Source organism: Camelina sativa, chromosome 6 (assembly GCF_030686135.1).
Source record: "Camelina sativa cultivar CO46 ecotype springtype chromosome 6, ASM3068613v1".
NCBI classification, from domain to species: Eukaryota; Viridiplantae; Streptophyta; class Magnoliopsida; order Brassicales; family Brassicaceae; genus Camelina; species Camelina sativa.
Window position 1 is genome coordinate 19037177 of NC_141885.1, and position 16660 is coordinate 19053836.

The 16660-nt window shown below is 36.3% G+C and overlaps 3 protein-coding genes, 1 non-coding gene and 2 pseudogenes across 6 annotated transcripts; 2 read left to right on the plus strand and 4 right to left on the minus strand.

The window, feature by feature from the left end:
• Window positions 1–72: 72 nt before the first annotated feature.
• Window positions 73–2378, minus strand: LOC104791552 (fructose-bisphosphate aldolase 8, cytosolic). Its single transcript, XM_010517470.2, has 3 exons — window positions 1852–2378; window positions 1223–1450; window positions 73–1127 (listed from the first exon to the last, which is right to left on the minus strand). Exons 1-3 carry the CDS (start codon window positions 1877–1879, stop codon window positions 307–309), a joined length of 1077 nt encoding a protein of 358 aa, XP_010515772.1. The 5' UTR covers window positions 1880–2378; the 3' UTR covers window positions 73–306.
• Window positions 2379–3212: 834 nt separating this feature from the next.
• On the minus strand, window positions 3213–6372 carry LOC104791553 (delta(14)-sterol reductase). The gene is made up of 13 exons (XM_010517471.3): window positions 6132–6372; window positions 5902–6019; window positions 5744–5814; window positions 5580–5636; window positions 5370–5461; window positions 4980–5027; window positions 4715–4835; window positions 4584–4630; window positions 4412–4493; window positions 4195–4271; window positions 4001–4120; window positions 3782–3856; window positions 3213–3537 (listed from the first exon to the last, which is right to left on the minus strand). The coding sequence occupies exons 1-13, from the start codon at window positions 6189–6191 to the stop codon at window positions 3384–3386; spliced, it is 1122 nt and encodes a 373-aa protein (XP_010515773.1). The 5' UTR covers window positions 6192–6372; the 3' UTR covers window positions 3213–3383.
• A 2305-nt stretch (window positions 6373–8677) lies between these two features.
• Window positions 8678–11076, plus strand: LOC104791554 (CBS domain-containing protein CBSCBSPB3 pseudogene; annotated as a pseudogene). Of its 2 annotated transcripts, none has more exons than XR_015559631.1 (2): window positions 8678–8869; window positions 9159–11076. The product of XR_015559631.1 is annotated as a CBS domain-containing protein CBSCBSPB3 pseudogene, transcript variant X1 (transcript). The 2 variants fall into 2 exon arrangements; XR_015559632.1 differs by having other exon boundaries at window positions 8688–8869; window positions 9113–11076.
• A 465-nt stretch (window positions 11077–11541) lies between these two features.
• On the plus strand, window positions 11542–11624 carry TRNAL-UAA (transfer RNA leucine (anticodon UAA)). The gene has a single exon. It is a non-coding gene; the product is annotated as a tRNA-Leu (tRNA).
• Window positions 11625–12198: 574 nt separating this feature from the next.
• On the minus strand, window positions 12199–15576 carry LOC104791555 (bifunctional enolase 2/transcriptional activator). The gene is made up of 13 exons (XM_010517474.3): window positions 15032–15576; window positions 14695–14758; window positions 14451–14515; window positions 14317–14364; window positions 14140–14226; window positions 13979–14059; window positions 13692–13874; window positions 13382–13597; window positions 13101–13295; window positions 12972–13022; window positions 12756–12896; window positions 12594–12650; window positions 12199–12498 (listed from the first exon to the last, which is right to left on the minus strand). Exons 1-13 carry the CDS (start codon window positions 15095–15097, stop codon window positions 12418–12420), a joined length of 1335 nt encoding a protein of 444 aa, XP_010515776.1. The 5' UTR covers window positions 15098–15576; the 3' UTR covers window positions 12199–12417.
• Window positions 15577–15804: 228 nt separating this feature from the next.
• On the minus strand, window positions 15805–16537 carry LOC104791556 (putative F-box protein At2g33200 pseudogene; annotated as a pseudogene).
• Between the last annotated feature and the right edge of the window lie 123 nt (window positions 16538–16660).

Below are 16660 nucleotides of genomic sequence, written 5' to 3' on the forward strand. Positions count from 1 at the left end.
TAAATTAGGCTTAACAAGTGGAGAATGATCATTAGCTGATTTTTTAAAATCCACAAAAGAGGTCTTTCAAGGTTCAAGAGAAAATAACCTCAATAGGCTTTTTTTTTTTATTTGGGCGTGTTTTAAAACACTCAATTCTAAATAACACAAACCCAACCAAAATCAAAACACAAATTCAAAAGGAAATCGTAGGAAAAAAAGAAACACCTTTAATCCGATAATGTAGAAAAACGAAAAAAAAAAAACCCTAGAAATATATCCAGGAAGATGACAAAACGCCACAAACTCAAACCATAGACGATGTGCTCAGTACTTGTAATCCTTCACGTGAAGGCTCTCAGCTGCTCCATCACCAAGCTTGGCATCACCCTTGTAGGTTCCAAGAGTGGCTTCTGAGTTAGCCTTGCACCTCACATACAAAGCCTCTTGAGCTGCCTTAACATTTTCCTCTTTGCCCGCCCATGTCTTCAAGGTAGACTGCTGCAACGCACGTCCGAAAGAGAAAGACAATGACCATGGCTTCTTGGTCTTCAACTGGTTCATTGCGTTCAAGTTCCTGGTAGCTTCTTCCTCACTCTGTCCACCAGATAAGAAGACGATGGCTGGAACAGCTGCTGGGACGGTTCTCTGAAGGGCACGGACGGTGTGCTCAGCGATGACTTCAGGTGAAACCTTGGGGCTGTCTGATCCTGGTGTAACCATGTTAGGCTTCAAGAGGGTTCCCTCAAGCAAGACGTGGTGGTCGCTAAGAGCCTTGTAGCAAGCTGCAAGGACACGCTCAGTCACGGCAGCACACTTCTGGATGTCATGGGATCCATCAACAAGGATCTCAGGCTCGACAATTGGTACAAGACCGTTCTCCTGGCAGATAACAGCGTATCTAGCTAATCCATAAGCGTTCTCATGGATGGATAGCTCAGATGGCTCGTTCTCGCCGATCTTGAGGACTGCACGCCACTTGGCGAAACGAGCACCAGCTTCGTAGTACTTCTTGCAACGGTCACCGAGACCGTCAAGACCTTGAGTGGTGGTCTCACCGTTAGTTCCAGCAAGCTCAACGGTACCCTTGTCAACCTTGATACCGGGAAGAACTCCTCCTTCCTTCAAGATATCAACAAAAAGCTTGCCTGTAACAAAGAATCAACACCATCATCAGTAAGAAACCATCACAAAAACATACATAATATAAAACATAAAGAGAAAAAAAGGATTGAGTTCATACCATCGGAACTCTTTTGGTAAAGAGTCTCCTCGAAGAGGATGACACCGCTGAGGCATGGGAGAGCACCAGGGGCAGTGAAGAGAAGCTCACGAAGGTTACGTCTGTTGGTCTCAACGTTCTCGACGTTGATGCTAGCAAGACGCTTTCCGATGGTACCGGTGGACTCATCAGCAGCCAAAATACCTTTTCCAGGTGTGCCGATGTAGGCAGCGTTGGCGATCAACTCATCTACATATGTTCCAAAACACATAAACAATCAATCACACCATAAGAAACAACCAACAACTGTAAATCAATCTAAAAAGCTTCAGATCGTGAATACTAGATTAGATCCGTTCGCGAACTATATAACAAATCGATAAAACGAAGAAAAAAATCCGAACGAGTCTAAAACTGATGAGAACAGAATCAGATCTACGCTAGTTTTTAGCCATAGAAATCATCGACAGATCCAATTCAACTCTAAAAACAAGCTAAGCTCAAGAATAAACCAGATCTAGACAATTAAACACGCTTAACAAGAAGCAAAACAAGAGATCTAAAAGCTTTTCAGGAATCGAATCACGAATCTAAACAGCAAATCGCTACGAAAGTATAACAAGCAGGAGGGAGAGAAAGAGAGATCGTACCGGCGAATTTGCTGGTGAAGGCAGACATGGTTGGACGGAAAGATCGAGGAAATCAGAGAGAAATTAAAAAGAGAGATGCGGAAGAAGGCAGACGAATGGTGGACCAGTAGAGGAAAAGGGCTCGGGCTTTTTATAGCTGCGGATGCGTCTCTATTGGTTGGTGAGAAATGTTAATTTCTAGGGTCAGATCTTTGCATGTTCCCCAAGAAATAGCTTTTTCAGCCGTTGGATCTTCACATGGTTTTTTTTTTTTTAAGTGGTAGTTTTGGCTAATCTTCGTTCTACCCCTTGTTAGCGTGCAGTCACAGCAAATTATCTAAGGGGTAATTTGGTAACTCCATGTCTTAATTTAACGAGCAGCATGACTTCGGCCTCATTACGGCCCAAACCGTCACGACGAATTATATTTTAATTTATGATTATTTTAATTGATATAAACACTTAATAGTTGACTACGAATCTCAATAGAATATTCTTTATTGAGAAATGTTATGTGTTTCTAGATTCACAAAAAAAAAAAAAAAAAAAGTGTCTTTGATATCACCATAGATCTGAGATGTAGATGGAGACACATAACCGCAAAACAGCTGCGACTCTTCAAATCAATGAATCATCAACAAAAAACTATCAAATTCTTTTCCCTTCCTACCGACACATGTTGTAGTCTAGAAGTTTTTTTTTTTTATGTTGTTGTGTATTAACATTTTGAACTTTTAAAGGTGTCTTTTAGGATCTTCAATGGGTTTTTTTTATATATCTACTTCCTTTTAGGTTCAAATAATTATAAAATTGATCTTTAGTATATTATAACGGATTACGGGACTTTGACACGTATTTCAGCATTTTTTAATATGTGTATATAATTTTTTTAATAAAGCTCGTTGACAAATAAATTTTAAAAAACTTTATGATCTACTAAAAGTAAAATATGATTATAAATGGAAACAACTGTTCCGATATTCCATACTATTATTTAAGAAAAAATAATAATATAGGATAGGAAATACATTTTATTTGAAGAATAAAATAGGGGGAACAAAGGAAACAAAATCCTTTAACCAGAAAAAAAAAAGAGGAAACAAATATGCCAAAAGGGATGTATGTAGATATTTAGGTGGTCCATTCAATTTTTTTTTTTTTTTTTTGGTCCATTCAACTTTGTAATCGTCAATATCTATTTTTGTTATTTTTTTCCATTTCATCCAATAAACATATGCAGCAACGTTAAACATCAATTTGTTCTTGTATTAGTCATTTTCTATTTCCATCATGACATTTAACATCAAACAAATTGTTTTCTTCTGTAAATTTATGGAGTCTGGTTTTAAAACAAGCCAAAAAAAAAAAACACAGAAAAACGCTGCTATCAATGTTAAATAATTATGACTGAAGTAGAATTCTCAAACGTATCAATCAAGTATTGCTAAAAGGCCATAATGGGATCTTCTCATGTCACATTGAAAACAAGATGATGAGAGAATAAGACACAAGAGGGTGAATCTGAAACTGGGAGGATTCGTGACTTGGCACATCTAATAAACGTAAGGAAGTATTCTCCAGGGGACTACTCTAAGATACTCTGCCCAGATCTCCTTGTACTTCTCTGCGCATCTCACCTCATCTCTTCGTTCTCTCCATATCAACAGTATCAGAAGATATGTTGGGTAGAAATATGGAACCGGAGAACTGAATATATACAAAAAAACATCATCATACAAACACCTTTGGAAAAATGAACTTGAAAGCTTTGGAAAGTTCAAACGGTGGGTCTTAAAAGTAAGAGAATCTCATACTCTATCAATCAATTATACCAGGTTGGAGCTCAACATCGTTTATATAAAGCCAAAGAGACTTAGAAACTTTTGATATTGGTATTAGTTTCTACATGACTTTTGGTGGTGGAAAAATGAACTAAGGAAGAAGAAGATACCTTATTCCACAGGGTAAACTGAAGGAGAGAGCAAGCATCAAGTCGCCAAGGTAATTACAGTGCCTTGCAATTCCCCTGTAATATATTAAAAAAAAGCAACTAAGTTATCGGAAATGTTTCATTGCGGAACTTTCATTTCTATATTCCCAGCATGTGAACAATCAAAGACAGAGACGGCCAAACCAATCAAAGAAACAAAAGAAAGATAATATATCATACCAATAGCCTGAAGCCAGTAACTTTCCACCAACTACCACTGGAGGCTTGCCCCATATAGGTGTTTTTGGGTTCTTCTTAAAGATATGTTTTTGTTTGTTAGCCCCTCGAAAAACCATGTACCTGTCAAAAATGAAATTGAGGGGTTTTTAGTGTAGTTTCTAAGAATGTAAAATTACACAAGACTCAGAACTTACCCTATCAGGAAGACAAGGCAATTGGCTACAATAGCAGGAACTGTTAGTTCTACTTTGTTGTACAAGAGCCACCAGCCCTGTACCATAGAGAAGATAATCCAGTCACAGAGTGATCAAGCATTCAAGAACGATATTGTTTTCGACAATAACTGTAACATGCCTAGAAGATACTATCAATAAATATGTTCTGGTTGTGTTCAAGCTCACAGTTACATGCCTGAATGCTAAAAGTGAAAGGAATCCACAGGAGATCTCCAAACACTAACATGAAGCCCAGTCTCTCTGCAATTATGTCCCACCTGAAAATGTAAAATCAAAGTACTTGTAATTATGGAAATGTTCATATTTTGGTAAAACAAAAGTGTTTCCTTAACACGCCATGAACTTACGTAGAGGTCATGTATTCTTCATGAACAAAGTAGTCCAATATATATAACTGCAATTATGAAAGTAATCAAAACTAACAAAACACAGATAATCAACTACAGGAAGCAGGAGTTGTAAGTAAACCCAAATTTACCGCACAGAAGATTTGGTAAAGAATCATCGACTGACTCAGTGAACCATCCTGCACACTTTTCTCCAGAATAGAGAGATTGATAAGTAGCCATCCCATCATCCCTGCTCTGACAAAGAAAAACCTACACAAGGAATAATTCCCATCATCATAAACATGCATAATTGTAGATAGTACTAAACTGCTACTCGATATGTGTACTGAGCAAGCTGAAGCAATGATGCAACCCGGGATGTCAAATATAAGAAAAAACGGAAAGATGGATTACTTGAGATCAATGCTCATAAACTGAGGATTCAGCTGTAATCCAAACCACCTATCACATGAAACAAACAAGATGAGGAAAAAAAGAAGCAGTTGTTTGGAAAAAGCAAGTAAAGACAGCTACCAGAACTTAAAGTTTCAGTAGAAAAGTTGAAAAGCTAAGTCACTGCTGCTGTTAACTGAATTAACGCTACGACCATTCGAGGAGCAATTACTCAACACTCTACGAGGTTCTGTAGAATCATAATGTCTAAATCGTTGTCTCAAACACTATATAGTACCAGAGTACAGATTCTTACTTAGCTATTCTCTGGCAGGAGCCAATATATATAACTTAAAAAAACGGTTTATGTGACAAGAAAGGAGGAGATATCCAAATATATTATGTCAGTACCAGTCATGTACAAGATTTCCTGAGACATGAGGCTTTAGGGAAGAACTCTTATCCGAGGAACTTCTCCCAGTAATATACAATGCTAATGTCACCTGACAATATTAAGAAAAATCATGAAGATTACACACTACACCACCCAAGAGCAAATCTGATCCTGTTGTAAATAAGACTAAAACAAAGATAACCTCAATTAGGATTTGATCATCTTACCAAAACACAGAAAATAAAAGTAGTAGAGAGTAACTCAAGACCTCTATCCGCAACAACCTGCAAAACATCTCAATGGTATGAATACAAAGAAAGCAATTCCAGTCTCAACTCACTCATTCGGATTCATAGAAACACACAATTTCAATCTTGGTAACTACACTTACAAGAGGTGATACAATGCCAAGTTTTGCACAGAGTCCCAAAATAGCGACCAACAATGTTAACGCCAATAGACCTGTAAACAAATGTTTGGGGGAATCAACAAAACGAATTGAAATAGAAGTGGCGAAGATCACAGAATTACAGAGAGACTAAATTAAACCATTGCATCGGTAACGAAGTTGAGAGCCATCTGATAAAAGAACGCCGCGTATAACTTTCCCGGGAAGAATTTCTCCGGCGACGGCCAAGTAAACGAAGTAAAACACAAGCACATAAACCTAAGAATTCTCGGAACGGAATTAAAACAGAAATTGATAAAAATCGAACAAAAAATCACAAAAATTTAAATAGCGACATTGAAATCGAAAGCGAATAAGAGAGACAGCTCACAGATTGCGATGATGGAATAAGAGATGGTAGAAGAACACCGAGATCCATATCTAGGAGCATCAGAAGATGAAGGATATCAAAGTAGAAGATGAAGAAGCATTCGAAATCGTTTGTATCGCCCTCTTCGATTTGTTTTTTAGTTTCAAGTATTTTTTTTAGTGGGAAGCTCGTGGACTCTGATGAGCTCTCTCACTTGTGTGATTCGTGGGGGAAATTATCAAAAAGAACCCTTAAACTCTTCATTTATTACGAATAAAGCCTAAAACTAATAAATGTCTCGAACCAAAAAACCAACCTGAACCTAACGGCTTATGTGGGCTGGCCTGGCCCGTCTTAATTGTTTCTCCAATTTTTTTTTTTTTTTTTTTTTTTTGTTAAACCATCTCAGCCGAATTCCAAATTTGATGATTGAATATTATCATATCGTTTCTGCAACTTCCAAATGTGCCAAAGAAGCCAAATAAAAAGATGAGAGTCCTGGGTACACTTTACAGTTCAGGGATGACAACGGTTATTCGATGATTTTCTTTTTCTTTAAGATTACTAGATGCATTGCATTACGTAAAAAAGCTAATACTATATAGAAGAAAAATAAACTGATGGTCAGCTACTAAAAGAAAAAATTACATGTTGCCATTGGATTTCCTAGATGGTCACATGAATTCTTTGACTCTGATTCTTCCTATTTTTTGGAGGATTAAGTTGATTATGTTTAAATCAGCTTGTCTTGGGGCATCTCCAACAATGCCTTCATTTTAAAGGGAGTCCATCTACAAAATAAAGGTTTGAAGGTGACTTACTCCAATGGTACATCCTCAAATTTATTTCTAAAAAGTTTTCTATTTACATTATAATCCACAATCTTACAAATAATTTGTTATAATCACAAAACTTTCATAGATAAATATAAAATACACAATGAAAAAATATATCAAACAATATTTAATAAAATACAATAACTTCTATGATAAAACAACATATAATATATATATATATATATCAAATATATAAAATAATATTACATGTAAAATATAAAGTTATTCAATATAATTATTTCCATAGATATATTCAAATAAAAAAATTTATATAGATATATTTCAAATAATAGAATATATATATAGATATAAATCAAACAATTTAATTTATATAGATAAATTTCAAACAATTAAACTTATTAGACCTTTTTGTAAGATAGAAAAGTTATAAAGACTAAAATGAAATATATGTAAAATTTTAAAAGACTGAATAGTGCACCCCCAAATTTGAAAGTTCACTATTCAAACTCTTAAAAATTAAAGGTTTAAAGGTCTATTAGAACTTAAAAACCCTCAAATTTTTAAAGGTTTAAGGATCAATTGGAGTTGCTGTTAGAGCAATTACATTGGTTATACTATCTTCTGAGTATCAAAAGAATTAAATAATAATACTTTTATTTTAATTTAATTATTTATTTTTTTATTGTTTACTTAACCAATCAATTTATGACAGTTGTAGATTCATTCTGATTCAGTATCTGTATAACTCTTGGCAGAGACACTTGTTTCTCATTTCTCCACCTTTTCGTCTTTTTTTTTTTTTTTTTTATTCTTCACATCCTCCATAAATATGTGCAATGGGAATGCCCTTCGTAGCTTAGCTCAGTTTTGTAATCGTTTCATATATGAATGGAAAATCTAGATAATTAAAAAGAAAAAAAGAGTTCACTTGTAAGTTCTAGCAAAGAAGAGTCATGGGTCCAGTTGACCAGAGAAGCTACTTGCGTGCATTATATCTTGTCAATACTTTTTTTTGTTTTCTTTTATCATTTGACCATTTTTTTTTCTTTTAACCCACACAAATCTTTATTTAAAAATTTCTATTAAAAATTTGGTATTTTATTTGAACCATCAACTTTTTTACGGGTTATTAATTTGAGATTTAAATAGCAATTTAAAGATTTTTAATATTACGTAGAATTTGTTGTTATTAAATCAAAATTTGTTAAGTTTTGTTAAAATTTAGTGTTATTAGTTTATGAGTTGTAAAAAATCATTTAAAATTTGTTAAATTTGGGTTATTGGATCCAGACTTTTATAGAATCAATAAAAAAAAATTTGTTATTCAATTAAAACCAAAAAACAAATCTAGGATTGTTAATGAATTCAATTATTATGTTATTATTTATGATTTTTTATATATTTTTCACAAGTCATAGAAAGTATCACAAAAACATGTTTGGAATACTTTACAAGATTTTAGAAAACTAACTAATAAAATTATAAAATATTCTCTAGCACTTCTTAAATTTTTTTCATTTATTTATTTTTGATGATTTTGGTGAAAGTTTCAAATTTTTTCTATAAATTAAAATCTAATAAAAATACATACAAAAGATTAATATCTTTCTAAAAAAAGATTGCTGGTGATTCAAATTTCATACTTTTGAAAACGAAAGGGTAAAGTTATGGACAATTATCAGACAACATTAAATTCCCGCTTTGTTACTTTTGTTTTACGGATCTTCTATACTATAGAAAAACTCATTAAATTGTACCTACATTTTTATTATTACAAGTTGTCCATTATATTATTAATAATAATAAAAAAAAGACGAAAGTGGTGAGGCGAACCACCACACACACGGAATCAAAAGAACAGCCAATGAAAACTCGATAAATGGCTGAACACAATTGTTAAGAGCCGTTTGGTTATTTTTTTTCTAACAAAATTGCTCAGAGAGAAGAGGTTGAAGAAGAAAGGTAAACCCTAAAATCCTAATCTTCTACTCATTATTCTAGGGTTTCAAGTTTGTTTTATTATTTCCCTTCCCTTGGCCTCTTAAATTCTAATCCTTTTTTGACGACCTTCGATGCGTGTATGTGCGCGTCGGATTCTCATAACAAATCTTGTTTATTGTGAAATTTGGGTTTATTCAGATTTGTTGTGCTTATATAAATTTTTTGACGGTGTTAGAATTTAAAGGTTGAATTTTTCATTCGCAGAGACAAGTTTGTTTTCTAAAGGAATCATTTTTTTTTACGGATTCAGGGATCTAAAGACATCCCTAGATCGATTGAATATGAGTACTCAAGCGACGGGTCCGTCTTCAACATCAGGGAGAAGAAGCACTACTTCAAGTGTACGCCGAGGACCACCACCTTCCAAGAAATCAGTCCAATCAGAGAACGGAAGCGTTAATGGTGGGAACACCTCTAAACCCAATTCACCTCCTCCTCAACCTCAATCTCAACCTTCTTCTAATGGAGAGAGAACAGTGAAGAAGCTTAGGTTATCGAAAGCTCTTACTATCCCTGAAGGAACCACTGTTTTTGATGCTTGTAGAAGGATGGCTGCTAGGCGTGTTGATGCTTGTTTGTTGACTGATTCAAGTGCGCTTCTCTCCGGGATTGTTACTGATAAAGATGTAGCTACAAGAGTGATTGCTGAAGGGTTGAGACCTGATCAAACTTTGGTCTCTAAGGTTATGACTAGGAATCCTATTTTTGTTACTTCTGATTCATTGGCGCTTGAAGCTCTTCAGAAGATGGTTCAAGGGAAATTTAGGCACTTGCCTGTTGTAGAGAACGGTGAAGTTATTGCTTTGTTGGATATCACAAAGTGTTTATACGATGCGATTTCGAGGATGGAGAAAGCTGCAGAGCAAGGTAGCGCTTTAGCAGCTGCAGTGGAAGGTGTAGAGAAGCAATGGGGTAGCGGGTACTCTGCTCCGTATGCTTTTATTGAAACCTTGAGGGAGAGAATGTTTAAGCCAGCCTTGTCAACGATTATCACAGACAATTCAAAGGTTGCACTTGTAGCACCATCAGATCCTGTTTATGTTGCTGCGAAAAAGATGCGGGATTTGAGGGTTAACTCTGTTATCATTTCTGTTGGGAACAAAATCCATGGAATCTTGACTTCAAAGGACATTCTGATGCGAGTGGTGGCGCAGAACTTATCTTCTGAACTGACTCTTGTCGAGAAGGTTATGACTCCGAACCCCGAATGTGCATCGCTTGAGACAACGATTCTTGATGCGTTGCACATAATGCATGATGGGAAGTTTCTACATCTTCCTATAATAGACAAAGATGGAACCGCTGCAGCTTGTGTTGACGTTCTTCAGATTACTCACGCAGCTATTTCTATGGTCGAGAACAGTTCTGGAGCTGTGAATGATATGGCTAACACGATGATGCAGAAGTTTTGGGATTCAGCTCTTGCTTTAGAGCCACCTGATGATTCCGACACTCAAAGCGAAATGTCAGCAATGATGCATCATGCAGATATTGGGAAGCTTAGTTCTTACCCATCTCTAGGACTTGGAAACTCGTTTTCATTCAAATTCGAAGACCTTAAGGGCCGTGTACATCGGTTTACTTCCGCAGCTGAAAACCTAGAAGAGCTGATGGGCATTGTGATGCAAAGAATTGGCAGCGACAACAACAGTGTGGAACAACGGCCTCAGATTATATATGAGGATGATGAAGGTGATAAGGTTTTGATTACATCGGATAGTGATTTGGTTGGTGCTGTTACGCTTGCTAGGTCTACAGGACAAAAGGTTTTGAGGCTGCATCTGGACTTCACCGAGTCAACAAGGAGCTTGAGCTCAGAAACCACTCAACTCAAGATAGAGGATTCTCGAGATAGAGGAAGTGGATTGGTTTCATGGCTTGGTGATGTGGTGGTTACAGGAGCTGTTGTTCTAACAAGCATAGCCGTAGTTATTTACTTGAAACGTTCAAAGATCTGAATTTTGCTGAAGCTTAACTGTTTGGGAGGCAAAACAAAAACAAAAAAAAAAACTCTTTTTCTTCTATTTTGGTAAGTTTTTATACAAGTTGTCTCATTTGTCTTTTGGGTTTACATTGTTTTTGCTGATGCAAAAAAACAAACTTTATGTCCCTACGATATTTAACTTAATGGGGAAAAATCCCTGTGAAGAAGAGAGTATTACATTTAACAGAGTTTATGTTAAAACCTCTGAAACAGAGAAGATAAAACCAAGGAATATTGTTCCACTGCAATTTCTGGTATTTGATCTAATTGAAAGTATGTATTTGCTTCTGACTCGTGGATGTGTTTGTGTCATACTGTTACTTACCCAGCGCGATTGTTGTGTGGATATGAGGAACAGAGTGTGATCTATCAATGTCCTGTTGATTTTGTGGTTTTTGATACAATATTCTGAGGCATAGCTACATACACACTGTCACTTGTGATCTGTGGATATGTGGTGTAGTTATTATTTTCATATTACGCAAACCAACAAAGAAATCACAATCTCCAGAGAAGGACATTATCATTCATTATGTGAGAGGTAAGATACGACGATTGAAATGAGTCGAGCAAAACAAAAAGATATAGTACCAAGTTTGTTTAGTTTATTAGGTTATATTTATGTATGAGTGGCTGAATTAACAGAGTAGCAGGTTTGCCCGAGAGGTTAAGGGGGAAGACTTAAGTTCTTCTGCACATAAGTGCGCGTGGGTTCGAACCCCACAGCCTGCATTTTATTCTAACCACAGATCGATACCCTTTTATTTACTTTTTTTTTTTTTTTAATATTAGCATTATCAAAATAGGAAATTAGTCTTTCATTTTAGAAATTAATTAATTACTTTATAGAATAGGTATTTCCTTTCCAGCAATTACGTTACTAGCTTATTATTAATTAGATATTTTAGTCAACTTTCTTTTCTTTGTGAGGCAGTTGGCAATTTTACACCAACAAAATGTCATGCTAATCCTTGGAGACATCTCCGGACACTTGGGGTTCATTAGGGCTTTACAATTTTTGAAATCGAGAAATCGCTACAATGTTCTCTAGTACATGCCTCAATGTCCAACAAAGGAGCTACTTGGTAGTGTAGATACAGTACGGCTTTGGACTAGCTTGTCTGCTGGTGGAGACCCTATCGATGAATGCGGTAGCCGGTAGTGAAGAGCTTAGTACCGATGATACGGTTTCTGATTCCGATTCTGAGGACAACTAGTCGAAACTATGGACTCTGATTTACGTTAGATTGTGTAATATATATCAAAGAGACATGTGACCTTGTGAATCTCGTAAAGAAACACGAGATAACAAAACAAAAGCTCTAACATTAATATAAAGTAAGGCTACTGTCTTTTGAAAAGGCAGAACTCACATGAAATCCAACAGTCTTCTTGTTCAGGCTTCTCTACCAGAAAGTAGAACCAAACCATTTCAGCTGAGACACAAATCCTTTATTTAGCCTTTTTAAAAACCTCAAGTACAGTATCAATTAAACTCTCAGATTTGTTTTGAGTCTCTGTCTCTCTAGTATGGCTCGACGGGTTTGCGGAAGTTGGCTCCTGCATACACTGCCTCTGCTCCAAGCTCTTCTTCAATTCGCAATAACTACATTCATTATATCACACAACATTACGCTCATCAGTCTGATGAACCAATCTATTGTGATCGTAAAAAAAAACAAGACATCTTTGATACTAAACCTGGTTGTATTTGGCAAGACGCTCTGATCTGCAAGGAGCTCCGGTCTTGATTTGCCCCTGTGTTATATAACAACAATACCAACAGACTCGATATCATGATATAATTTGGAAAAAAAATACAATGGGATACTTCTTGCTATATGATGTTAAATTTTGACTTACGGTTGACAAACCGACAGATAAGTCAGCAATAAAGGTGTCCTCGGTCTCTCCACTACGATGACTGGCCATTACTCCCCAACCAGCTCTCTTTGACATCTTAACTGCCTCGATACTCTCGGTTACAGATCCAATTTGGTTAACCTGTTTGTTCATGCACAAAGAGTTACTAACATTATTCAAAGGCAGATAAGAGTACTTTGTGAGTGAGGATGTTACCTTCAAAAGAAGAGCATTGCAAGACTTTTCCTTAATTGCCTTCTCAACCCTCTGCATCCGTATAAGAGTGTTAGAGATATAAGCACTTTGAGAAAGAGAGAGAAAGTTCTAAGGTAACAATGGCAGAACCTTGGGGTTGGTGACTAAGAGATCATCACCGACAATTTGAACTTTCTCGCCACACTCAGCGGTCATTTTAGCATAGTGCTCCCAATCGTCTTGGTCAAATGGGTCTTCAATGGACACAATTGGGTACTCTGAAACGAATGACTTGTACAGGTCCTTTAGAGCATCTCCAGAAATCTTCTGAGAACCATCATTGTTCTGCATATACAAAAACAGAGCAGGGGATAGGTATTGAGAGCATTGTTCTTGATTTCTTCTCAAGTAAAGAAAATGATTGTGATCACCTCTTCTTTGAAGTTCAAGTCGTATTTCTTGTCTGATGAGTAGAACTCAGATGCAGCAACATCCATTCCAATGACAACCTTGCCAGTGTATCCAGCCTTCTCGATGGCAGTCTTGAGCAGTTCGAGACCTTCCTTGTTCTCCTGAATGTTTGGTGCAAAGCCACCTTCATCACCAACGTTTGTTGCATCCTGGCCGTACTTCTTCTTAATCACAGACTGAAAATCCAAATGAGAGCAAGAAGAGTGAATTAGTCACATAAAAGAAATGTTCTTAAATCATATAATTCACCAAAATGATTCTACGATTTACCTTTAAGTTGTGGTAGACTTCCACACCCATTTTCATGGCTTCTTTGAAGGATGAAGCTCCAACAGGGAGAATCATGAACTCCTGCATTGCAAGCTTGTTTCCTGCATGGGATCCACCGTTGATGACATTGAAGGCAGGAACTGGCAGCACAATCTTTGGATTACCAGCAAGATTGGCAATGTGCTGCACAAGGATACAAAGAAAAATAAAAAAGAGTTGAGATGATCTTTGTACTATCAAACAAAGTGGCAATGTTTTGTGCTAATGGTTGCAAGAGATGATCAAACCTTGTAGAGAGGAACTCCATTGACAACAGCGCCAGCCTTGCAGACGGCGAGAGAAACAGCAAGAATTGCATTGGCGCCAAGCTGTAAGCAAACACAAGAAGATCATCGTTCAATATCTCAAGTGAATCCACAAAACAAGAAGTATTAATCTAAAAAAGCACCTTTTGCTTGCACCATCCCCACTCGTTTTGGGTACCATCAAGTTCGTGAACCATGTAGTTGTCAATAGCAGTCTGCTGAGTTGGGTCCTGCAACAAGCGAAAACACACAAATCTTGAGAAAGTGAATCACATAAGAAACTTCTGATGTAAAAAGGGTTTAATTAACAGGGGGGTCACCTTGCCAATCAATGCCGGGCCAATGATTGAGTTAACATTTCCAACAGCCTACAGACACCAATTCACACAAACATTTTGTTCTGTTTCGAAAACCAAACCCACTACATAATCACCAACAATAACCACACTCTCACCTTTGAGACACCTTTTCCAAGATAGTCTGATCCTCCATCCCTCAGCTCAAGAGCCTCGTATATTCCTATGCAAGATGTTACAATAACAAGTTAACAGACTCAAAAAACAAACCACCACTATGTAATAATCTTAACCAAACATATCTGTCTACTACATAAGACAAAAATAACAATAACAAGAAATAAATTAAAAAAAAAAAAAAAAAAAAAAAAAAAAAAAAAAAAAAAGAAAAAAACAGCATACCAGTGGAAGCTCCACTAGGAACAGCAGCTCTGACCTTAACGCCGGTGGATGTGTGGACATCGACCTAAATCATCAAACAGATAAACTCCATAATCAGTTTTCGAATCAATCGGTGAAAAGCTAATCAAAACCGTGTGATCCGTTAATCCAATCAGAGCAAAATAGATTAAACATTGATCATCCATATCACTCACAAAGCAATCTTAGTAACCAAAAAAAGAAAAACAGAGCGATGGATGGTCACAGAAAACATAATCTATTTTAAATACTCATCATCCAAACGGATCTATCTACGAGAGAAGTAACTCAAAGGAAGCTAAAAAAAAAATTAACAAACCTCGACGGTAGGGTTTCCACGGCTATCAAAGATCTGCCTAGCTTTCACAACAGTGATAGTAGCCATTTGTTTGATTAGATCTTATACAAAATTTTTGATCAAGAACACTGAACACTTGGCAAAGCTTTGGTTTACAGTTTACACTAATGTGATTCTTTAGGCTTTAGCTTCGTATATATATTGCCGTCGGATTAAAACTATTAATCGCCGTACGATCTTATAAAATAAAATAAAAATGGAAAACGTTAAAACGCTGCGTCGCACGCAGCCGACCTTTGCAGATGACCAAATGGCTAGGTTTACATTTTTTTTTAGCTCTTGCTCTCTTGCCCAAGTAACTTTGGGGAATTAGCTTAAACACTAGAACAAGTAATTAACGAATAAGGAAGCTAAATATTTATTCGATCATATTTATATATATATATATATATATATATTGGTTTTGACTAGCTATTATATAGTATAAATTATAAGCTCCATGGACCATGATGATTGATGATGTAATTTTAGAATCTTAATTAACCAGAAAACCAAGTGCAGTGCATGTAAAGTTGTAAACACAAACATAACCTAAGGACAGGTGGAGGAATCACAGTCGCAGGCTCGCAGCACAATTCAGGTTGACGCATATTCCTTTGGCATCTTTTTGCTTTTGATCATTTTAAAAAAAAAATTTGGTTGCTAAATCATTTTTGTTAACTATTTTGCTAAAGCAAGCCTCCCCTAACAATCTAACACGTAGTTTCCACTAATGAAAAAGCGACAACAAAAATAAAAAGGAATATTCTGTTGACGGCTAATTTTTTATCAACCAAAATATTAAATCTACTTGGTAGTTGGTGCTCTGCTTCAGCTGTTAATTTTCATCAAGATATTCTGTTGGCATCTTTTAGACTTCTGATCGAAGACTTACGAACATGTCCAGGAGCAAACCAGAAACTCTTCCAGAACTTGTCGCAAGATCAAACACACCAGACTTACTTTTTCTGTTGGGTTAAGACAGCCACTTGGGGAAAGATCATCATAACCAAAACAGATTGAATCACTCTTGACTCCCAAACCATTAACATCTTTGATTGTTACACCATGACCAAATATCAACACCTCACCTGCAAGAGATTCTGCTCTTTCCCAGTCACCACTTTCCATATTCATCTTGAACATGTTAAAGAAACGTTTCTCTTCTAACCCTTTCATACTCACAACGATCAAAACATCCCCCGAGTTTGTAATCGCAACCTTCACCTTCCAAACGGATTCCTCAGGTTGCAAATCATAGCGAAACGGATGGTTACGGTACGGGTTTCCTCGGGTGACTTTGTTAGGGAAATCTCCAGAGAAATCAAAAATCTTGACGTAGCTATCAAATGTAAATAGGTAAAGCTTGTGGTCTTTATACGCCATGTTTACACAGTTAACGCCTTCAAGAGTGTACCAATAGTCATCTCCTTTCTTAATCGTGAACAAGCTGTTTTGGTCGTGGTGGTTCCAAGCTACAACGTAAAGTCAAAGAGAAACTCAATTAAGGAGGAGTGTTGGACATAATTGAGTTTTGTATAACATAAAGTCACATTTGTATAAGTTAGTTTCTAGCTAAGAGTCGTGATGTTTAGATTGTGTCGTATTGTC